General features: G+C 46.7%; 2 protein-coding genes across 4 annotated transcripts in view; one reads left to right on the forward strand and one right to left on the reverse strand.

Annotated features, from left to right (window-relative positions):
- The first annotated feature begins 360 nt into the window (after positions 1 to 360).
- LOC138128877 (uncharacterized) lies at positions 361 to 17527 on the forward strand. Of its 3 annotated transcripts, none has more exons than XM_069045085.1 (11): positions 361 to 795; positions 6588 to 6648; positions 6708 to 6862; positions 6912 to 12892; positions 12944 to 13227; positions 13280 to 13998; positions 14103 to 14521; positions 14572 to 15793; positions 15858 to 16106; positions 16159 to 17143; positions 17208 to 17527. In XM_069045085.1, the coding sequence occupies exons 1-11, from the start codon at positions 632 to 634 to the stop codon at positions 17208 to 17210; spliced, it is 10242 nt and encodes a 3413-aa protein (XP_068901186.1). In that variant the 5' UTR covers positions 361 to 631; the 3' UTR covers positions 17211 to 17527. The 3 variants fall into 3 exon arrangements, with proteins under 3 accessions (XP_068901186.1, XP_068901185.1, XP_068901184.1); XM_069045084.1 differs by having other exon boundaries at positions 17211 to 17527; XM_069045083.1 differs by having other exon boundaries at positions 16159 to 17527.
- Positions 17528 to 17603: 76 nt separating this feature from the next.
- The window catches only part of vex (somatomedin B and thrombospondin type 1 domain containing protein vexed), a 66288-nt gene continuing 59435 nt past the window's right edge, over positions 17604 to 24456 (reverse strand). The window contains exons 4-5 of the mRNA XM_069045115.1: positions 18234 to 18310; positions 17604 to 18182 (exon numbers count right to left, since the gene is read on the reverse strand). Coding sequence (XP_068901216.1) covers positions 17971 to 18182; positions 18234 to 18310 — 289 coding nt within the window. The 3' untranslated portion in view covers positions 17604 to 17970. The remainder of the gene's footprint in view (positions 18183 to 18233; positions 18311 to 24456) is intronic.

Raw genomic sequence — 24456 nt, forward strand, 5'->3', positions numbered from 1 at the left:
CTGGGAACTTGTGGTACCAATTTCCGGTGAATCGTCGCATAAATCACGATCGCGTCGTGGCCGCGCCCGCTCGATCAATCCGCCACATCTGAATTCGCACAAACAGCTTGGGCGAATCAACGCGAAACTGTTCAATCTAACCAACCGTGTGAGCGTTCCACGGCCGCCGCCACACCGCCAAACCGCACTTGGCTGCCAGGCCGCCACAAACAACTGACAACAGCCTGCCACCGCACGCCTACCTGCTCACTAGAGTTGTTGACCGTCGTCCGCCGTAAACAGCGATCGTCGGTTTCCGGCGTCGGTCGGCTCCCGCCATCGGTCCTCCAGCAATCGCTATTCTCCCTTGGCCAGTAAAAGGCAAGGTGGCTGTGGAACGGCAAACGACGTGTCGTGCCACCGTAAAACGCCACAAATCTCACTTTCAAGTGCCGTTTTTTTGCGCCGCCGACGTCCCACGCCGCCAAAACGTCGCACATCATCAGGTATATACCGCGTGTTCATGGTGGACTGTGAATTTCGCGAGGCTTTTATGGGTGGCGGAGTGACGACAAGTAGCGCCTCGGTCTCGCGGCGGTGAAACGAACTAGGCGGCGTTTAACGAGGAGGCGGTTTGCAGTGCCGAGCGAAAATGGCAGAAGACGAATACAACAAAAAACTGGAGAGCCTCCAGCAGTACATTCCCTTCCTGAACAACATGATCGTGCAGTTGCGAGACCCCAGGAAGAAGAACCGGGAGCAGCAGCTGACCAAGATGGTGTCGTTGCATTCGATGATCACCGACAAAAAGAAAAAGTAAGTAGGGTGTTTCAGGCGTGATTTCGGTGGCCATTTCGAGGCGAGTTGACGTTTCCCGGGCAAGGCCTGCTTGCGCTTTGTTGCAACGGCATGGCGGAAATAAAAAACAAACTGTGCAAATTGAATTATTCAAAACTATATCGTTTTGGCTGGCATGCAAAAAAGATGTGGTATCCACACAAATTTTCGTGATTGTAGTTTTGTGACCGAAAGGAACAAAGGCGACAAAACGAGAGAAGCGTAGAGGGCGCTGCGCAAAGCAGCAGTAGATATTGAGTTTCTCAAAGATAAAAAATAATTGTGAAGGAGAGAAATATGGAGATCAGACTAAAACGTATTAAATGAAAATGGTATTTCAGTGTTTGTACTAGAAATAAAATATTTTCTCTAGAGATGGCGACGAAGACAAGATGGCGTCCGCTGCATTGCGGTATTAAGCGACAGGAATCAAGTGACTTCACACTATAATTATAACGGAGTGTTTCTTGTAAAGACAAATATGTATCTTCGTGAGAGAAATGGTAGAAGAATAGATGGCGTTGTTCAGTTGGACGTTGTAAGACAACACAACGATATCTTTCTGGGACAAAAATGTGTTTGTTTGTGGACGAAGAATAATGTAGATGTTCTTTAAGAGTTGGATGTAATTGAAGATAGTACTGGACAGTGTTGCATTCAGTTGGCCGGCAAAGAAGATATGAATGATGGTGTACCTTTAGTGGAAGTAGAATTAAATCTTGTAAGAAGGGAAGCAGTAGATGTCCCCGCGTAGCAAGATGTCGAAGGCCACATATGTTAAAGTACAAAGTAAAACAATTGGTTTAATTTGTAGTATCTTGTACTGTTAGAATGAAAGATAAGAGAAGGAATGATTCTGTGTAAAGTTACGTAATTGGGAAATATTTGCACAAATTGAAAAATGTGTGGAGAGGCGAAAAATGATGAAATCTTGTACAGTTTAATTATGAATACGATACCGTAAATATCGTTATGGATAATATGGAAATGATAATACAAAGAAGTCATGTGGCATTTAGGCAAGTACTGTATTGTACCATTCGTTCACAAATGTGGCTGAGAAAGAAATGAATTAATAAAGAGGTACAAAATAAATTGGTGGATTTAATTTTACTAAAAATGCACCATTAAAAGGGAATTAGAAAAAGAAACGAAAAGAATATGGATATAACAGCTTAAGAAAGAAAGGAAAACAAAGCAAAAGCCAACTGATTTGATACTTTTGAAGAAAAGAGCACTTGGTATATCTTTTTTTAAATTGGCAATATAAAATGTTCAAGTACGTAACTATTGTAAGGAAGCTACAAAAATATGCCAAAAGTGACTAGTTCTACACAAAAAGATTACAAATGTCGCTTTTTCTTCATTTCAAATGCTCTACAAATATATGGGGTGTTCATTTAAATTTCTCCTCAAAGTTGGCGTTGAAGAGTCGATTGTGAACACCCAATATTTTGAAGAAGAACGTTAACGCCGCTTCGGGAGACCCAAGACAGGTTTTGAATCTGATCCCAAAGTAGAATCTGGAATGACTTCTTTTTCTTCCTAACCTGATACAGTACACTCCGTACGCTGATAGATTGCACGTTTTTTGACAGAAGACGGACACAAAGATAAGTGTGGCGGGAATTAATCTGGAAGGCTGCAACGGTTTTCTAAATAACGTGAAACAATTGAGATGGAGAGTTTAGTATTTTTCACTGCGTTATGTTTTGGAACTAGAAATGTGCAGTCTATCAGTGTACGGACTATAGTTTCTTGAATCTTTATTTTTGAGAATAAAGTAAAGGTGTACAATGAGGCTTTGTACATACATGTTTCAAAGATATATAGCGATTATGGTCTATCTAAATGAAATAAATTCGTATGGCATTAGTAATTACTTATAAACTTAATTTCACGAGAGAATTCGTTTACGTCACAAATTTATTGCTAAGCTGCGAGCCAGTTTACAGAAAGAGAATTAAATATTTAATTCGAATTAAATTTTAATGCGCGATTAACTGTAAACTGGCCCTACGACTAGCGCCACGCTAATATCACGTACAGTGGCGAGCACGGAATTTCGCACACATTGGACATTTCACTGACATAATTTTATTAAAATGAGATACTGGCGGCAGTTTCGTGACAGTTTAAGTGAAACATCAGTCATGATCACATATATCATGGTTGATTATAATGACAATAAAGCTTAGACTAGATAGTTTTTTTTAATGACATACAAATTGGTGTGCGAAATTCCGTGCTCTCCACTGTACCTTGGAAGAAGAGATTTTTGAAAATGCATGTCGACTAACCACAATACAGTCTGATTTTGAATGTTATGCAGATATTTTAACCTGAGCTGGGACGTGTTAAAAGCAGGTAAAATAACCCAACTTGCCTTAACAAACGTAAGAGAATCGAAGGAATCAGTTTGTTTCGGAACCGCTGAAAATTTTCAAATTTGGCGGGCAGTTTTGACCAGCCTAAAATATCAAGTTCGTGTGTCGTGTTATCGTTAGATTTTTTAAGTTTATCATGAATTTTTTATAACATTTGTAAAGTGATGATAAAATAGTACCTGCAACTTATTCAGAAAAAAAAAACAAAGTAAAAAGACTATTATTTTTCCATTTCTGATTTGGTTTTATGGCAGTGCCAATTGTAATTATTCGGGGCTGGGCTTGTGGTTTTGGGAACAGCCGTGAAGATTTTGTAGCCTGTTCAGGTACTTACCCTCAAGGGCCGCCTGGGCTGTTTCGTAAAGGATAAGAAAAGTGATGTTGCCGCATGTTTTTGAGAAATAAATAACTGAAGAAATCTATGTTCTTGTATTATTATAATCTGTTTCAAAATCAAAAATCCACCACCTGTTGAATTATGTTGGCAGAAACAAAGAAGTCCCTAGAATAAGTTTCATTTTTTTGGGTTGGCCCAACGTTCCGCCAAAATTTGACATTGAACTGTTGAGTTTATTTACGTAACACAAAATAATTATTATGTACAAAAAGGTGGTAGCTACCATATCACACTTTTCGAGTGAAAAATAAAATGAGAATAAATAAAACACGATGAACTACGACCAAAACGACTGTCAACAGTTTTCTTTCATAACCGCACTTTTTCCAACACTTGCAAACACACTAAAAACAAAAGTTGGCAACGTTGTCGGTTGTATTTTTGATGTAGAATGCAGTGTTGGTGGATTTTTGATTTTGAAACAAATTATACCTAATGACTGAAAAAGACAGTAATTTGAATTTTTGATTCAATGTTAATTATGTTCGCTAATTAATTATCCAAAAAAATAAATAACAAAATTCTAAGCATACATCAACTAAATACGTTCCTGACGGCACGCGTTCGCAACAACATACCTTCTTTTACAGTCCTAGGATTTATGGTGGTAGTTGCCTATTCTCCGAGTATTTAACTCCCTCACAATAGGGCTGGTAGTAAAACCAAATTAGAAAGAAATGGAAAAATTATAAGTGTGAGACATGAAAGAAGTTGCTCAAAATGCTTGCCATCGTTTGCAACGCAAGCTTCATCACGACGTGCCCAAGAAAGTCGAACTCGATTCAGAATGCCTCTGTTTTGACGAATTTCCTGAGCGGCGGTTTAAACTCGCAAACTGAGAAAACCCCAAGTGAGATTGCAAGACGCTGAATACTTGTTCGTGGCTGGTTTTCAATTTCGTGAAGAATTTCTTCTTCCGCGATCTTATCGTTGGCGGCCAAGATCGCGCTTATTCATTTCAAAACGCCCGAAATCGCGAAGATGCTGCACAACGTTTACAAACGCTTGTGCATGGTGAAGTATCCTTTGAGGAAACCTTTCACCGTAGATTTGCCGTGCTAGCTCTGAATGTCCACGGGCTTCGCCGTACGTCAAATAACCATATCGGTTTTCTCCAGGTTGGTGAAACCCATTCGTGATTCAAATTGAGGTTAAGATAGAAGTTCTTATCAAAGTGACTGAATTTTGAACTAAACAACAAAAAAAAGTTACTATGATTTTTTTTTGACCCATTTTTTTCATAAAATTCAGTGACCCCAAACTTTTTTCGAAAAACTTCTACCCTCCTTTTCTCGAAAAATGTCAACATTTGTATAAGGCATTATTGACTCAATCGTTACCTATTGTGGAGTTCTAACTGGTTAAACTATCTGCACAACTTTCAAAGTCACCCTGTATAGGCCATGACGTAACGGAAGTATAAGTATGGTACAACTAATTCGATATTGTTACAGAATGGTACTGATCGTTTTTGTACTCCCTTCTCTAAAGTTCCACATTTTGCACTGACAAATAGTGTACAAAACGTCACTTAAAGCGGCTTGAATTTTTTGAACACGTATCAAGTTTATAGACTTTTTTGTCGCGCGTTTTATTAAACATTAGCTACGATCCTGCCTAATCAAACTGGTGACTAAAAAGGCGTTTATAAACCTTGTTGCATACTCTTACAGTACAAGTACTGTAAAGTGAAGATTAATTATTACTTTATCTCTGAAGATAGTATCACTGGTGGTTTGCATTTACACATTCGTTACTATGAACAACATAAATGAGGAATCCATAAGTAGATTTACTTAAAAAAAAAATGTTCCAAGCAAAGAAGTTAGTTCTGAGACATGGTAAATAGTACTTACCTGTTTATAAGAAGTTGTTAAGCTGACCTTCTATGTGCTGGCTATTACAAGAAGTGGCTAAGCTTCTATGGTTCGTAGATAACCCTTTAAAAATTTCTGAGCACGTGGTCCAGTAAGTCTAGTAACATGTGATCCGTGCAATTTTATTAGATTGAAGTGCCATCTACTAACATAAAAACACAACAGAATTAATGGAATCATTAATTTTATGTTGTTCAACATCAATGTAAACAACAAATGAACGAAATTTTGTTTGGCGTATACTCCACGCTGCCAACAATAAAAACACCTGAAGTGGGGAGAGATAAGTTGAGATAACCACGAGTTTAGTTTAATCTTTGATATAATTGAACGTTTCCGATAAGAATAATAATACATAGTAATAAACTGAGAAATGTGAACATTGTTTATAAACAATTTTATTTTTCATTTTTATAAGTTTAATCAGTTGAAAAACGTCATTTTACATCTATTATAAAAATTGTTTGCAAGGTAAATTTATTTACTAATAAATTTGTTATTACGTGGGTATTTCTTTACGAAAGCTGAACAACCTCCTTTTGGTTTGTTGCAGGTGTTTTGTTGCAAATATACATATTCATTTTTACCTTCTTAAGGGAACAAATAAATTGTTATTATTGATTTTGTTCTTAATTCTGCCCGTAAAGACACGTCTGAAAACAAAACTATCGTGAAAGGATAATTATTAAAAAATCAACGAAGTACAGGGTTATTATAAATGATTGTAGTCCAAGTAGGCGTAAAAACAAAATGGTTGCCGCTCCACATAAAAAACATCAAAACGAAGTGAATACACAGGAGTTACATTGGGTGCAAAACAACTCAATATTTTTGGATTCAATCGTTAATTAAAAAAAAATTCTCATCACCGTATTTTTCACCTAAAAAATGACAATGACAGTTCACATGAAAGCGGCAAAAATTTCATAACATGAGCACGGCCTGGTTCGACGACTACCGCCAGGAGCACCAGCTATCGGCGATACTAGTCTCACTCATGTTATGAGGCTTGCGGCACATTCAACTACATCACCAACGCCTACTGCGATGGGACAATCATTTACAATGACCCTGTATTATCTTTTTTGACTAAGATTTCTTTTTTGGCAGATTAAAACTCGAAACCTTGATAAAATGCGAAGACGTGATTCTCAAACTCTACGACAAAGTGGTGAGTCTTTACTCTCAGTTGTTTGTAACTGTGTAAGTACCAAAACTTTTTTTTTGTAGAAATCGGGCTCTCACTCTCAAGGGCCGCCCCAGAGGTCCACACCGATGAGCGCGTCCACTCCTTTTTCGCCCATCACACCTTCGAGTCCGAGTCCCCCGCGTGACATACCAAAGACTAAACCGGTGATGATCCCCACAGAGAAGATAGTGGACTGGTAGGATTGCCACTTTTTTTTTTCTTTTCTTTACTTGGTCTGTTCGCAGCGATAGTAAATTGGTCCAACCGAGCAGCAACTACAAGGCTAAAATAGACGTGTACAGTAGCGCCGCCGACAGTCTCAAAATTCCACCTCTCAGACCTTCGCCATTCTCCTCCAAGGGGAGCGTCTTCGAGCGTTTGGGCAAGAAGACGCCGGACATGTCCAAACCTCCGATCAGCTTCAAGGATTTGGAGGCGCTGCAGGAAGACAACGGCGTGGATACGGAGAAGATGTCGCTCAACGAACTGACAAATCTGCGAGAGCAGCTGCAGAAACAGTTGAAGTCATCGGATGAGCCGGACACGTCGGCGATCAACACGACGGTGAGGAACACCACGATCTTGACGAAGAAGGCCGTGGAGAAGACGATGGTGGCACTGGAGGGTTGCAAAATTAAATCGCCGGAGGCCAAGTCGCCCGCGAAAGGTAGTCCAGTGACGAAACCGGTGAAAGTGATCAAGGAGGCTACTAGTATTTTTGGTAGTACTCTATCTAGTATAGACAATCAAATACTGGGTGGGGTCGGTGGCAAACAGAAGGAGAAGGAGAGGAGGAATTCCACAGGCGCCAAGAAAGATGCACCGGAGAATAAAGACAAGGAGAAGAAGAGTTCGACAGTTGTAAAGAAAGATTCAACGGAAACGGGTAAAGAGAGGCGGAATTCCAAAGACGACAAGAAACCGGAGTCTAGTCACAAGAGTACGAAAGATAAGACTGAGAGGAAGAGTTCAGATCACGGGCACAAAGGGAAAGATAAGAAGGAAGAGGGGGAGAAGAAATCGAGCGGAGAGAAGAGCAAAGACAAGAAGGTCAAAGACGACGCTAAAAAACACGACAAAACTAAGAAAGAGTGCAAGGAGGAGAAAGAGAAGAAGAAGAAAGATGAGGCGAAGTGCAAGGAGGAGAAAGAGAAGAAGAAAGACGAGACCACTTGTAAGGAGGAGAAAGATCAAGATGTGACAACAACGGACAAGCCTAAAACTGAAGCATCGAAGCCGGTCGAAGCGGCACCAGTTTACAAAAGACTGGCGGACAAGTACAATCCAAAGCCTCGCAAGCCCACCACCGAGCCGGAAGTGCCTAAGAAGGTGTTGGAGAGCATAGGAAACGAGATGAAGACGCCTCCTCCCCTCATACCATTTTTGGAAACTTCTCGATCGTCATCTAAACAATTACCACTTCCACAACTTCCGCTTCTAAACGTGCCGCTCCTCTCCCCCACCAGTTCCACCAACAGTGCGGACAACGAAATATCCGCGTACAACAAGAAGGCGTTGCCGCAGGTCAAACCCCTCGTTCAATCGAACAACATCCAACTGACTCCCTCTCACGGGTCTCACATGTGTCACGCTCCGCAGATCTCCAATTTAGTGGGTCCAGCTGTCCCTAGTCACGTGGGTCCATCTGTCCCGAGTCACGTGGGTCACGCCACGCCCATCAACGTGAACAATATTTTAACAAATCCGAACACGACGGCGTTGGTCAATAACGTGGTCAATCAATTCAAGGGGAGGCCGGGGATTTTACCGCTGAACCAGAACTTCCCCCAGCAGGGTCCTAATCAGGGGAATTTTGGAAATATACCTCATCCGTCCCCGAATCAGGGGAATTTTGGAAATATGCCTCAGCCGTCTCAGAATCAGGGGAATTTCGGGGGGAATGGTCACCCTCCGAATCAGGGGAATTTCGGGGGGAACAGTCATCCCCCGAATCAGGGGAATTTCGGTGGGAACGAAATGCATTACAATCCTCCCGGTCAGCAACAGGGACCCGGATTTTGGGGTAATCAGAATCAGAACTTCCCCCAGAGAAGCTTCACTCCCGTGCCCAACCAGTTCGAGAATCAGATGCAACCGATAGACTACTACCCCCCCGGTAGTACTCCCACTCATAACAATTTCGGCCACCAACCCCCGCCTCTTCTCTCCCCGCAGTACGACAATTTCGACTCGCGTCCCCATCGGAGCCAGGGGGAGGACCACCTCTTCGGCAACAAAGACCGCGACATGCGATACCGTGAGAACGAGTGGCGCCGCCACCCGCAGAACCAGTGGAACAGGGATTCCGGCCGCGAACCCAACCGCGATCCCCGCCTCCAGAGAGATCCTAGAGGTTACCGCGAGGACCCCAGGAACACCCCCCGAAGGGACTCGAGGGAGTTCGATCGGGACAGCCGGCCGAGGTTCAGAGATCCGAGACTGAATCGGTACCGATTGGAGAGGGATCCGTCGAACGGCTCGAGGTCGTCGAGGTCGGAGTCGCGAGACAGCGAGGATGGCAACACTTTCGCCTCTCCACTGGACAGTCTGTATTCGGCCAACGAGGGCTACAGGAAGACAGGGAAGGGGTACGGTGTGCAGAACTTCAAGATACCGAAGATCAAGAAGGAAGAAGAGACGGAGGAGGCGGAAGGGGATGCCAAAGCGGCACAAGAAGCGGCGCCGGAGGCGAAAGGTGGAGCGAGTAATGTTTGTGGTAGTCCTACGAGTGGTGGTGCGAGTGCTACGAGTGTTGTGGGGAGTATTCCATCTGTTCCTAGTGTTGGTGAGGTGGCCACGAGCAAAAAAGATTTGTCGGTAAGCGAGGAAACTGTGGCATCGACCAGTGTGTCGTCGTCGACCGAGTGCGACGCGAAAGAGTCGACCGATAGTGTGAAACAATCGAACGAAAGTGCGCCTCAACCGGTGAAGGAGGCGGCCGAAGTGGGAGAGATTTCGTCGACCAATGACATACAAGATATACAATCACGTGACGCAGCAAAACTCGACGATCCTAGTCAGACCGACATCATCAACAAGTTCCTGAAGAAGTTGTTGGAGAACGAACGGACCAGAGCCGCGGCATCGCTCTTCATAGATAACGTGTCGAATTCTTTGGACGACGAAAAGTTGAAGATGGTGGTCCAGACCGTGAAATCTGCGACCGTCGAAGAAGAGAAAGAAGAGAAACGTCCCGTTCCGAAGAGGATATCGAAGAAGGCCAAGCTGAAGGCTAAGTTGGCGGCGAAGAAGAAGCAAGCGGTGCAGCAGCGAAAAATGCGATTGAGAAGGAAGAGGCAGAAGGCGGCGTCGACTCCCGTTCCCGATGCCAAAGAAGAACAGGAAGAAGAGAAGAAGGAAGAAGAAGAAGAGGAAGAAGTGTTGGTGACGGTGGGCGAGAGGATCAAGAGTCGCAGGCGCCAGGCCTCGGCCGGCACTCCGAAGAAGAAAGGCAAACACCGGACCGAGTTGGACTTGCTGCACGAAGACATCCAAGACATGTTCATACGGGACGGCGTGCTGACCGCCACCGGAAAGAGAATGTGCCGCTTGCTCAAGAACGATTCCGAGAGCAAACCGCCACCGCAGCCGTCCCCGCCCGAGCCTCGGACGCGACGTTCGAAGAGCATCTCCGAGAAGTTCGACACGAAAGCCAACATCGACAAGTTGAAGGCGATGAGCAACGTCCGAGTCCTGCTACCAAAGATATCTGTCGACAAGCTGGAACTGGACGAGGAAAGTCAAAGGTACTCGTTGAGGCGCCCCACCAAACCCAACAAGAGCTACGCAGAAGAAGACACCGACGAGGAGAAGGACAAAGAAGACAACAAAGACAAGAAGGAGGAGTCGGACGACGACGACGAAGAAAAAGAAGAAGAACCGGAAGTCGTCGAGAAGGAGAAGGTGGAGTCGCCGAAGAAGATGAGGAAGAGGTCGAAAACTTGGGCGAGCGGAGTCATCCCTAAGCGCAAGAAGAAGGAAGCGGCGGTGGTCGAAGAGGAGAAAGACGAGGAGGACGATAAGGCGGGCGAGGAAGATGAAAAGAAAGTTGAGGAGGAGGAGAAGCCGGTGGGAGAAGAGAAAGTGGAGTTGGTCGAGCCGGACAAGAACTACTTCTCCTCCAAGCTTTGGCACTTCAAGATGAGCTGCAAACTGTGCGATTTCAGCGGGAAAAACATAACGCAGCATTATCGACACAAGCATCCGGATTCTGAGGTGTTGTCGTCACGGTTGACTCCGCAGAAGGCCGAAGAGGCGATCAAAGAGTCCCAGCGATTGAAACTCGACGACAAAGAGGATTTGCAGTTGACGAAACAGATACCTTTCAGGTGTCGATTCTGCGATCTCGACATGGAATCCAAAGCTGCGAATTTCTACGATCACGTCTCGACGCACACCGGAGAGTACCGACACTTGTGCACCCGCTGTCCTTACTCGTCCTGCAACGCTAAGCCGTTGAAGGCCCACTTCTTGAAGGCGCACGGAAAGGAGAAGGACAACAAGCCGGTCTGGATCCACTGGCAGATCAACGGATACATCTGTCTGGAATGCAATTTCGTGCAGATGAACAAGAAAGCGGTGGAGAACCACGTGAACGTGTACCATTTAGGCGAAGGGAAGAAGATCATGAAGATACACCTGTCGTCGATCGACTACAAGCAGAAGTACGACGGGAAGGTGGCGAAGAAGGCGGGCATGAAGACGCCACCACCGGTTAAAGAAACGAAGAAGGAAGGAGAAAGCAGCGACGAACCTCCGCCCAAGAAGGTTAAATTGACGGACAAAGCGGAAGACAAAGCGGAGGAAGTTGAGGTTGTCAAGGAGCAAGAAGTTAAAGCTGCGCCTGAGCCGGTGATCAAGAAGGAGAAGGAGATCGACATGACGGTGTTCACGTGCAACACTGACATCCAGGAAGAAAACGAGAAGATCGAGCAGGAGCGTCTGAAGAAGATGACCGAGTTGAACGACAGCGTCAAGACCAGTCGGCAGTCGTTGAACTTCGTCGAGCAGTTGAGCAACCGACTGAGAGAACAGGACGAGGCGCCGGTTCCGGAGGTGGTGCTGGTCAAGAGCGAACCGGTCGATCAGGACATGGTTCCGGAACCGGAACCGGTACTGGAGACGGTGGCGAAGAAGTCGTCGAAGATGATGGAACCGCCGACGTCCAGTAGCGTCGAGGTGGTCCAGAAGGACAACAGCATCATCCAGGGCATGATCCAGAAGCTGCAAGGAAAACTGAAAGAGGAGAAGGCACCCATGGACGAACCGCCGCCTCTGGCTCCGCTCCTGGAGAAGCCCAACGACGACACGACGATGCTCAGCGCGGGCTTCTTGAACATCATCAAGTACGCGGAGAGCTACGAGTACGCCTGCAGGGTGCCGTCGTGTCTGGTCTCGACCACCGACCGCGACAGCTTTTTGAACCACTGGAACGAAGACCACACCCGCATCAACCAGAGCTACAAGGCCACCAAGTGCCGCATCTGTCAGATGGAGGTGACGGCGACGGCGGACGGACCCCTCCTGGCCAACTTCTTCGCCCACATCGAGAACGAGCACTTGGAGCAGAGGAACATCCTCCGGACGCGACGCCTCAGCGGCGACAAACTGTCGACGACGCCCAAAGAGGAGGAGGAGCTCGACGTGAACGAAGAGGACGAGAATCCCTTCCCGTTCAAGATCTCGGGGGTGATGTCGCTAGCCGAAGACCCCATCCCCCCGCTGTCCCCCATCAAGGAGAAGACCCCCAAGATCGAGAGCGTGATCCTGAAGGAGGCCAAGATGAACATCAGCGAGAAGGCGGTGGCGTGGAAGTGTCCCGACGCGATCAAGAAGTTCCTGCAGTGCCCCAGGGAGCTGTACAAGTGTCCGCAGTTCTTCTGCAAGTTCGCCACCAACTGGAGGCACCTGTTCGAGAGCCACATCAAGGCGCACGCGCGCGTCAACGACGAGCTGGTCTGCTGCGTCTACTGCTTCGTGAAGACGCCGCTGAGCCACGCGGGTCTCCACATAGACCTGCGCCACTCGAACTGTCTCTACGCGTGCTCGCAGTGTCTCTACAGGGCCCTGACCAGGGAGTACGTGGTGGTGCACATGAAACTCAGGCACAAAGAGAACGACTTGATCGTTTCTTTGCCCCCCAAGACCGCCAAGACCATAATGATGAGCAAGCAAAAGAGGCACACGGTGAAGGAGGCGTGTCCGGCGTACGTCTGCGGACACAAAGGTAAGTGGAGTGGCGGCGGCGCGTCCCGAGTTACCAAGCGATCGGTTGCAGGTTGCGGCGAGCAGTTCTTGTACCAGGACGAGTTCTGCGACCATCTCAAGCACTTCCACGACATCATCAGCTGGTGCGGCTACCTCACCAACCAGACGAAGTGCGGCTACAAGTGCGTCATGCTGGAGAACATGATCGACCATTGGCAGACGCACGGCTGTTACAGCTTCCACTGTTTGATCTGCAAGACCGGCACCGCGGAGGTGTACGCCATGCTGGAGCATTACTCGGTGGAGCACCCCAACGTGGAGCCGGTGGTGGTGGATCGACGCGTCAGTCCAGCGGTTTGTACTGCACTGCTGTCGACGCGAGCGCCCTCTGACTTTGTACTTTCAGGGCGGAACCCACTTCTACACAGACCAAGCGTGCGCCAACATCAAGTACGTGAACGAGGAGCTCTTGGAGGCCGTCAACGCCCAACAGTCAGTCGCGGCGCCGGAGAAACCGCCCGAAACCACGGAGGTCGCCGTCTCCGAACCGCCCAAAAGTGTCACTCTGCTCCCGCTGTCGCTGATCCAGAGGAGCGCCGCCTCCGAGAACAAGATCATCGCCATCATCCCCAAGCCGGTCGAGGGACCGAAGCCCGGCCACCACGTGTCGTCGTTTGTTTTCGCGATCCAACCCGAAGAGAAGGAGAAGGCCGCAGTGGAGGTACCCAAAGAGGTGTCGCCACCGGAGGAGACCGAAGCGAGCGGTGCCGACCCTCTCAGTCTCGACGGTGAAGTCGGCGGTACGATTTCGGCGTCGGGAGACGAGAGCGACTCGCCGGAGTTGAACGACAACAACGACATGAAGAGTTTCGGTCTGATCGGGTACCAACTGTTCCGGTGCGCCTTCTGCGACATCTCCTTCTCCAACGCTAGAGATTTCAAGAATCATTGTGTGCGCTCGAAGCAGTGCCGGGAGAAGAGCGCGATGAAGCAGTTCAAGTGTGCGCATTGCGGGCGGCTCTTCAAGAATCCGCAGGGACTCCTGGAGCACGTGCAGTACCACGGACAGTTGAGGTTCGGGTGTTCGCTCTGCATCAGGAAGTTCCCGTCGTCCTTCCCGCTGAGGTGAGTACATACTGAGTTGTGGGCATGCGAAGCGTGGTACCTCCTCGGGGGGGACCCCGTGACAACTGGCTTCAGGAGGTGTTTGAGTTTGCGGTTTGTTGCAGGGTGCACATGAGGATCAAACACAACGTTACGAAGACGATCACCACACCTGTGGTGCCCAACAAGATCAACCCGGAGGTCGACGAGTTCGTCTTGAGGCCGGTGTCGGCTCGGAACGAAGGTTCCAACCAGCAGAATTCGTTCGGTCCGGAAGAGATCGATCAGTTGCCGAAACGTTACATCTTCAACTCTGACGTGAAGTGCGCACTGTGCTCGTACAGCACCAAGGTCAGGACGAACCTGGTGCGCCACTTGCAGTTCCACTCGGCCGAGAAATCGGTGCCGGACATCGCACCGGTCAATCCCGTGCCGTGTCTGGACAAGAACGAGAAGATGTTCGACAAGATGACCAATCTGGCGATCAGCTCGTTCACGGGAGCCAATGCGAGTCGAATGGGCGGGGCCAAACCCGAACAGAAAGGTGAGAGGGCGTGGTGTGAGAGGTGACTCGACTAATTGGTTTCGTTTCAGTGGAGGAGCAAGAGCAGGTGCCCGCCTACGTGCCGTCCCACAGGCGCTACGTGTGCTGCGCCGACGGCTGCAACTATTTGTGTCTGGAGGAGGCGAATCTGCGTCACCACTTGTACGCCCTGCACGTGCAAGAACCCACCTTGACGTGCGCCCACTGCAAGCGGACTCTCAAGACCGACATCGAAGGTTTCCTCAAGCATCTCAAGCTCCACGACCTGCACCTGTACAAGTGTTCGCATTGTAATTTCGTGCACAATCTGCGTCACAAAGTGGACAAGCACTCGGCGGATAAGCATCCCGATAAGGGGCAGAACACGATAACGGTTCGCTCTTTGGAGGCGGAGTCCGTCGAGCAGGACCAATCGCAGAGCGGAGGCGCCAACGCACCGAGCGAAATCCCGCCCTCTAATATCAAGTGGACCAAACCGTGGCACTGCGGCATGTGCAAGTACAGGTGCGCCGCCAAGAACGACATCGTCACCCACATTTACAACAAGCACGACATAAACACGCAGTTCAAGTGTACGCTGTGTTCGTACAAAACAAACGAGAAACAGACGTTCGATGGACACTTCAGTGAGAACCACCCGGACAACGAGATCGACATCATACACGTGTACTACAAGAGCGAGGGGACGGTCCAAGCGAACGTGGTTACGCCGAAGCAGTTTGATACGACGCCCCTCTGGCAGAGGGACCGGCCGAGGGTCAGACACATAAGAGGGATCTTGTTTGAGGAGACTTCGCCGCACAAGTTCTCGAAGAAGGGGGTAGGGGCGCGTACCGCGGCAGTTACAGTGACCGCGACAAGTACCACGTCGAGTACCGTCACCAGTGCGCCCTCTACTTCGACGGCGTCGAATCTGGATCTGGCGATAGAGGCGGTGGCCACGGGTGCGGACTCGGTTAACACCAAAGAACCGGAAGAGGAAGCGGATGATGCGGTGATCGTCATAGAGGACGACGAAGATGAGGACATGTTGAACGACACCGCGGGGAGCGAGCTGCTGATTGATATAGACGACGGAGCGGAGTCCTCTTCCACCAAGGTCAAACAAGAACAAGAAAAGGGGTTGTTGAGCGAAGAGATGTTGGTGAACAAGTACGGAAAGATGTGCGATCCGGTGACCAAATCGTTCAAGTGTCCCATTTGTTTGAAATTCAAGACCAGGAAGATTTCGATCTTGGTGTATCATCTGCTGGTCGAGCTGAAATGTCACAGGTGAGTATCCGGCTCGAAGGATTGGGAGTGGAGGAGAAAGTAACAAGAAACGTTTTGTTTTAAGGTTTAAATGTAATTCGTGCGACTACTCTTGCGTGTCGTACGACACGATGGTGCCGCATTGTCAAGACAAACATAATAGCATCACGGCCACCAACGTCACGGACACCCCGGTGGACTCCACCGTCGAGTACTGGATCCAGATGGTCATCAGGCACCAAACCAGAGCGATGGTCCGGACGTCTGCGCCGCCGAATGGAGAGGAGTCGCAGACGAATGTCTGCAGGGCGCAGTGCGATTTCTGTCACAGATGGTAAGAGACAAAAGACGGTGAAAAAGAAGTGTTGTTGAGACGTGCGTTGCAGGTTCAAGAGCGTGCACGTGGTGAAGGAACACGAGTTGTTCCACTGGGCGGAGCACACCTACACTTGCGGGCACTGCTGTTCGGAACACGTGACTTTGAACGAGCTGTTCCAGCACACTTTCCTGTCCCATCCGACGTTCGAGTGTTCGGTCAACACGAACGGTCCGTACGTGGCGAAAGTGATCGCGACGTTGAAGAGTCCCAGCGTGGGGGCGGCGCCGCAGCCGAGCAGCAGCGCCGCCGACGAGACCAGTTACGTTTGCGCGTACTGCGCGGTGTCGGAGAAGAACTTGGAGCTGCTGCGGAAACACTTCGACGAGTGCCACAAGAACGACGGTGAGGAGTTCCAGTACACGGTGGTGAACAAGAGCAAGACGGAAGCGATGTACTGCTGCAGCCACTGTCACGAGCGCGGCTCGTACAAGGTGATGCGGAAACACCACGCCGACAAGCATCCGGGACTGAAGTTCAACATTTACCAGTACATCTGTCTCGAGTGCTCGGGCACGTTCCTGAACATCAAGGAGCTGAGGGCGCACTTCTTCAAGAGCCACGCCGGCAAGAAGCTGACGTACAGTTGCGTCGAGAACAAGGAGTCCGGCTCGAAGGACCAGTACTGTTGTACGAAGTGTCCGTTCAGGAGTTGCAGCGTGGGAGGGATCAGGAGCCACCTGCGCAAGCACCTGAGACCGATCGACTGTCTGACGTGCGGGGCGACTTTCGTGTATCCGACGGAGGCGAAGGCGCATCACGCCAAGGAGCACTTGCACAACGCCGAGGCGGTCGAGGAGAACAAAGACAGATTGAAAGAGTACGAAGAGATAATCGGACAGATCGTGGCGAAGAAAGAGAGCGCGGCGAGGCAGACGCCCCCCAAGAAGATGTTGGCGAGGAAGTCGACGGGGGCCCCCTTCGTCCGGGAGTACTCGTTTTACGGGACGAAGAAGGAGCAGGTGGACCTGAAAAGTGTCACGACCAACATTGAGGTTAATAAAGTTACGACGAGGATCACGGTGGAGCAGTTTAGTAATATTTTCAATATTTTTCCAGTAGTCGAAGTTCGGGACTGTGAGAGTAAGGGGTCTTGACGAAGGGTGACGTTATCGCCCATCGAGTTTAGTGACGATGAGGATTTCTCGATGGAGGATATCTTCGATACGATCATCAGTCAGATTCCGGATAACGTGATCTTGCAACTCATGGAAGAGAGTTGAATACGCTTACGCTTAGGTTTTAAGATGGACACGCACGCAGTGGCCGGTTTATTGTAAATATGTACTAGTCGTAAGTTGCGAGCCGCGGATCGGACACTTTTTTATGTTAAGATGATTGATGAAGTTTTTTATTTAAATACAAACAGACGAGTCTTGCACCGTGTTTGATTTCACCTTGTCGTCGCCAGGGGGAGCTTGGAGGAGGGTGAACTAGGGTGAACAAGTGAACATCTTCCTTACAATTTACTTTATTGTTTTCAACAATGACATGATATATTCCGATTCTTTTGATATGTCTGACAAAATATAGGTCGTATGATAATACTACAAAATGGGTCTGTCTCCATTGCATCGTTATGTACATCATCGGTTAGTAAAAATATTTAGTGCTACGAGTAACAAATATTAAGTAGAATCATATCGACTATAACATACATCCCTACAAGAGTACACGTTTATTTAGTAAGAAAAAACCTCAGTAATATAGCGTTATGTTCGTAAATCCTCTAAATACAGTATTGGTCAGCCATCAACACACATTTTCTAAACAAATTTCAACTTGGTTGTTTTGATTAAGCGGTGGTAGCCTCGCCGGGTTCTCAGACGAAAATGAAGGCAGATTCGGCTTTGCAAGTGGTCGACGTGCAGGCGCGGTCGACCTCGGCTTGCGCCCGCAGCCACTTGCCGTGGCAGTGGGGCGCCGACAGGGCCGAGAACCTGGTGATGCGGCCCTGGACGCCGTGCCCCTGACACCTCCAGCCCAGGCTCTGGTGGAGCGCCTCCGACTCGCACCGCACGCACACCCGCTCACCTGCAACGAAAAAGCGACAGTCGCGCCACAACGGCCGCTCCACACACTCACCCTCCTTCAGACCGTCGTAATTCGACTCCTTCCTGCAGGCCTTCGACGCTTTCAGGATCTCGAACTCGACGCAGTACCTGCGAACACAAAACGGTCGTCAATCCCTCGTTATTAATCGCCATCGACCCTCGTTGAGGGGCGACACCGACACCGCCGCTCATTTTAACGGCCCACTTGATCCCGCCGCCGCTCCTCATAATTAACGACCGTCGCGTCTTTGAACGGGGCCTGGTTGCGACACCGGCCGGTGATCGATGGTATCGGTGGCGGTCGAGGGGCGGCTCGTATTTCAGGAGCCGCCGGCCTCGGCGACTTTTTAATGCGGGCATCATCAAGTGATACGTGCGGACTCGCTGACGGTGCGCCTTCAAATCGGATCAATCCCCCCGCGGCTGGGACAAGTCGGGTGCACGCCGCCCCCGGCTAGACGCTTCTTCTGGGTGCGACCCCCGCACGCAACAAGTTGGATCGGCGAAAAAAACGCGAGCCGACAGGACCTGGCCCACCACTGACAGGACAAGGGTGCCGAACTGACAGTAGGCGGAAAATAATCCGTGTCTGATGACAGCTGTCTGTCATTCATTTTTAAAACTACTGGTAGCTTTTGTTCCGTTAGATTGGCACGATCGCGACAATGACAGTTGTGACAATCTGTCAACGATGACAGCTCCAACAGTGCGCACCATTTGGTGATCGATCCGTGCGTGTTCAGGTGATTGGTGAGCCCTCGAGACAGAAAACTGTCAATTCCGTTATTCTGCGGCGGTAAGAAACGGCTAAATCTCGTTTGGCCCCTGTCGGTGTCGCCCTCAGAATTATCGACGACGCGCCCGCCTGACGGATGGCCGCACAAGCGGCGGCGGCGGTGACGGCGTTCCGGAGAATATATCGCATTCCGTTAAGCCGACCGTGCACGTATCTGGAGCCGACTCTCCGGACTAATAACGTTATTAATTACACTTTCATGTATTCGAAAACGTTTGACGCCGAGTTGGAAACTATGACGCTCGGCTGGGCCCGAAACAAACAAGGAGCGTTAATGGGGCCGTTAATGACGTCACGCCTGCCGCAAATTCCTCATTTTTTCGCCGAGAGAGAAGTTGCGGTCGTGACGAAGACGTTCGTCGAGAGGTTTCTCGTTTTCGTCGACTTCTGCCGACGCGAAAACTTTCACGATTTGGGGAAGAGGGAGTACACGCGCGACGCGTTTTTCCCCAAGAGATTGTCTTCCTGTCTTCCGTTCCCGAATGGGGGTGATTAGAAGTTGTACCAGTTAGGCTTTCGAGCGTCAATTTATAAAGGGATTTGGGAAAACACCGGATTCGAAGGTAAACAGTTTCAATTTGTCGCTGACGATCGTGCCAAAAGGTCAAACACTAATACCGACTGCATAAAAAATGGGAATTAAAATTTCAGTCCTTCGTACAATCTGACACGTTAAATTGCCTTTTAAATTTAATTTATTATATTTAAACTTCGTGTCTCTTGAGAGTCAGTAAAAGGTTCTTCGAAGAATCTCCGAATCAGAGTGAACAAATTGATAAAGACTCCATTCCAATTTGGGGCCAAAGAAAAAGAAGAGGACAATTATTTCCTTCATTTGGGGAACAAACAGTCAACTTTATACTTTATACTTATTGAATTATTCGGAGAACTCGACGCATAAATCTGAATGAATCCCTCGAAGATGGTTCGTCATTCGTCAAGTTTGACAGCGTGAAGTTTCCCTAGGCGAAGATATAATGCACAAATGACAGATGTGTAGAAAGTTCAAATAATAAACAAAATGACGCGAGGGTCGTAATTAACAGAACTATCGATGAAAATGAAACAGAAGTTGTGTTGTTTCTAGTGACAAAGCTCCAATTTACAAGAGTTGTATGGTTCAAGCAACTCTTCTATTTGCCAGATCTAGCACCATGTGATTATTATTGTCCATTTGATAAGTTATCAGGTTGTTGCTTAATAAATGACAGTGTCATCGTGTTTGGTCGTTGAGAACAAAAACATTTCGGTGTTTTTTGGTTTGTACTTAATTCTGGTATTTTTTTAAATAAATAATGTGAAAACGCGATTTTCGATCGATTTTTCTTTATGAAACCCGTTACAAACAAGTCTTCTCTTGTATAGAAAGAAAAAGTTGTTTTTCTAATTTTGACATATAAAGTGACACATTTCAAAATTAATTGACGTTTGGAAACGTCACACTTTTCGTAACTGGTTACGAAAAGTAAAATCTTTCCTAACTGGTTAGGAAAAATTTATTGTATCATCAATTTGACACTGTCATATTTTTTGTTTTTAAGCAAAATAACCGTGCCAACTTACCTACTTGATATTTTAACACAATAATAATTTATTATTAATGAAAATCATTACTTCGTTTAACGTTCGAAGAAACTTTTTTTTCTCCCTACCGGTTAGAAATGTAGGCTGTGGATACCTCATTTGAGGTGAGAAAATTCAACTTTCTCGCTAAGGTAAGAAAGTTAATCATGAAATGTTTATGGTAAAACTGTACCAAAATACAAATGTCAAAAGTGTCAAAAGTGAAATAAGTTATTGATAAATGAAAGCCAATTCAATGAAGTAAGTTGGTAGGTCAATCATATAATCTGGAAAATAAACAGATAAGCTAGGTAGGTAGATTACTTTACCCTGTTTATATCAAATTTTCGAACAAACCTCAAATCTTCAAATGCGATGACAAGTTAATTAAACAAATAACACAGCCTACTATTCAATTCTCAAAATTTTCGTTTTAATCACGAATATAACCATCTTTTTTGACTTTTTTCAACAAAGTTGTGCCGGTAGGGAAAAAAATTGTATTCAAACCTTGTTAAGAAAGTGTCCTTGCAGACCTTAGGCACTTACAAACCTCGTCTACGACTCGGTTTATAATCTTTGCCTGCGGTCTGCAAGAAACCACTTTCTTACCTTGGTTTGAAATATACTATTTTTGTCAAAATTAGAAAAAATCTTGTATGTAACACGTTAGGAAATGCAATTTTGTGTAAGTCGCAGCGAGATCCCGCAAATATTCCACTCGTTACACAAAATAACGCATTTCCTAACTGGTTACATAAATAGCTATTTCCTTTATGAATATAGATTTGTAAACAAGATAAACTGCCTAGAACTTAGAAGAGTGGTACAGATATACAGGGTGACGTTGCGCAGATATTTTAACCAGTGGCGGAACTCCACAATATGTAACGATTCAGGCAATAATGCCATATACACATGTTGTTATTTTTCGAGAAAAAGAGACTAACAGTAAAAAAAAAGTTTAGAAGCCACTGAATTTTATGAAAAAAGTGGCTCCACTTTGAAAAAACCTCAATTTTAATCACAAATGGCTTTCGTCAACCTGGAGAAAGCCGATATGGTTTTGGTCTATGACGAAACCCGTGGACATTCAGAGCTAACACGGCAAATCTACGGTGAAAGGTTTCCTCAAAGGAAACTTCCCAATGCACGAACGTTGTGCAGCATCTTCGCGATTTCGGACGAGAAGATGGCATTTTAGTTACAGAAGAAGAAATTACTACCTCAGGTTAAAATATCTGCCAACTATGTAGGTTCTTTTTTTATGGAAAAAGTCCAGAAATTCTTTCATTCGAAACAGAAGTATGTAATTAGTGGAGAGTTCATTTATCAGCAACGTTTATCTTGGACTCGCGACGATGTTTGTCTTCACCAAAAATCAGTAGAACCGTCGTGGACTCCCGATTGCTGTCAAAAATGACACCGCCAACTTCACATCAGTACTAAAATTCAACTTTTACATCGTTATTTCTTACTTTGTGTACAAAAGAGAAACAATTCGTTGCAACTAAAATCTACTGGATTACTATTCGTTCACTAGATAAAAAAATAATGTTGGCCGAGTTACCTTCTCGTACTTTTTGCTTTGTATGGTTGGCAACGGACAGCTTTGATCTTTGTGGCAGGGCGAGGGCAGGAGCAGTGACGCTCAAGCATTTTCACATGTTTGAAAGTTACTCCAATCACATTGAAATGCTTTGATTCTGTATTGTTGCTCTTTAGAAGAATTTGCGTGTTTGATTCTCGATTCCAATCTTTTATGTTTTTCTACTACATTTAAAAAAATTCTTATTAAAGTCGCCTCTGAATTTAGAACACTCGTCTTGGTGCTAGCAGATACATATTACATATCTGACACATGTCGTAAAAACCTTGGTAAAACACTGACATTATGTAATTCGTAAAAAAGTTTATCTAAACCACTTCAGTACTTCAGAAGCAGAGAATGAGATTATTATGTCGAACCTCACTTGCAAGAACTCGGGGGAAGCTTTCCAAATCTGTCCATATTGCTTGTTCTCATACTCTATTCACAGAGAGCCAACTAATTTGCGTCTTGTGAAAATGTCCTCCCTCTCCTTTTGTTGCGGTTGAAATCTGACGTCAAAATTTGTGGTGGTTCCACGCCCACCTGTCAAAAAATGCCACCGCGCCAACTTCACGCCGGTACTAAAATGCAACTGTTGCAAATAAATGAACATCGTCGCTTCCGCTTTGCGTACAATTCCGTGGCCTGTGGCGTAAAATGCATACAAAAGTTTCAAAATAATTGGTCGCAATTGAAACTAACAATCCTTTGTGCGCGTTCTCGACTAGGTGTATCGTTATGTTGCGCCGCAACATTTCATTTATTCCGCTTCACTCTCCCTCTCGTAATTAAATAAAGCTCGGGCTGTTTGCGTCGCGCGACGTGTTTTCGCGAATTTTCATAAAAATCGTCTCTAAAGCAGACGTAACCGTTGCCACGGGGTGATTACTCATCTGGGTCACGTGCCACGGACGGGCGCGCGGGGCGCCCCAGCCGTCGATCCGATGAACTATCTATACAGGACCGGACGTTTTGATAAATGCGCCAATTTCCTCCGCCGCTCGCTCCATAACTCAACTTGGGGCCTTGCCTGACGCGGGCCACATTTCATATATAAGAATTCAACTGTTGATTGTCTTTCTGATACGGATTTTCCGCCCCCATCATATTTCCCTCTCTCTCTCTCGGTGCATATGGGGATTAATCATCGATTCGCTCCTTCCTCTTTCATTATTCACGTTTCTCGGGGCATTATAAGCGAATAGACTGGCGTTTTGTTCCATTTTTGATGTATCGAGGGTGCTCCGGGTCGGGTAAGCAATTTTAATATTCATGAGTGCAACTGAGTTGCCAAGTCGAGACGGGACCCGAGAGATCCTACAATCCTACATTTTCTTGCACGCCTTATCGCGATCCAGCTTTGCGGCGCTTCAAGTCTTTTCGAGTGGCACCAAACACCTACGCAGATTTAAATCCCATCGAAAATCTATGGAGTCCACAAACAAATCGCTGCTTTCGCGGCTTTTCAACTGCCAAACATGTCACATTTGACTCTTCGGTGTTGTGCTTCATTTACGATATTGTGCCCTCAAGAACTGTACAGACCACCCCCAAAGTGTTCCCAGTCTACTTCTTTGTTCTTGAAGGTGTGACAACATTGACCACGAGACAATCTTATTATCTGCGCATGTGCAGGACTTCTTTTGGACAACGTCCTGTCGGGGAAGCCCATCGAGGACGTGAACTTCCTCGTGGGTCCCTAGATGTTAAAAGAAATTTTCCCGCACGACTTTCTCGGCCTTTCTGGAATTCTTCTGCCGGGAGGGCAACATCGACGTGAACACCGCAGTACAAGCAGAAGAGTTCGCAGAAGGGGAGAACAATCTGTTTAGTATCGGTGATTATTTGGATGTTATTCTTGAAGAAAAAGTGAGGTTATGATCGACAATAATCTTTTGGTTGGTCAAGGTTATCAAAATTTTTGAAGGTGTGCTTGTTGGAATGGGGGTGGTTCGGAACCCCCAAAAGAACAGGAATTGACTGATCGAATCGACAATACGTCGCAGTTATGGATAAAAAAAATATGTTTAGTGAAATTTATTGCATTTTCGGTGCAGTCACACCGTGAGCACACCGTGAGCACACCCGTGTTGTATTGTCTTGTTGCCATACATAACCCAATTTTTTCCGTCGAGAAAAAGGTGACAAAGTTGGTAGAGAATTGGCTTGAGACTGTAAAAAACGGATTTTTCGGTTGAACAGAGCAAAATCCTTCGATAGAAATCGGTTCGAGGGTCGAGATTTCGGCACATTTCCATTTTTACGAAAGTGAGGTTAGGTTCGCGGAGAAATAAATACAAAGTT

This window comes from Tenebrio molitor, chromosome 4 (genome assembly GCF_963966145.1).
Source record: "Tenebrio molitor chromosome 4, icTenMoli1.1, whole genome shotgun sequence".
In the NCBI taxonomy this organism is placed as follows: domain Eukaryota; kingdom Metazoa; phylum Arthropoda; class Insecta; order Coleoptera; family Tenebrionidae; genus Tenebrio; species Tenebrio molitor.

What these genes read in the sequence shown, in the direction of transcription:
- LOC138128877 (XM_069045083.1), top strand. Translation starts at nt 632, where the DNA reads ATGGCAGAAGACGAATACAACAAAAAACTGGAGAGCCTCCAGCAGTAC. An exon ending in ACAGAGAAGATAGTGGACTG is followed by an intron (nt 6,863 to 6,911) that starts GTAGGATTGCCA and finishes GTCTGTTCGCAG; the next exon opens with CGATAGTAAATTGGTCCAAC. An exon ending in GTCGAGCTGAAATGTCACAG is followed by an intron (nt 15,794 to 15,857) that starts GTGAGTATCCGG and finishes TTTTGTTTTAAG; the next exon opens with GTTTAAATGTAATTCGTGCG.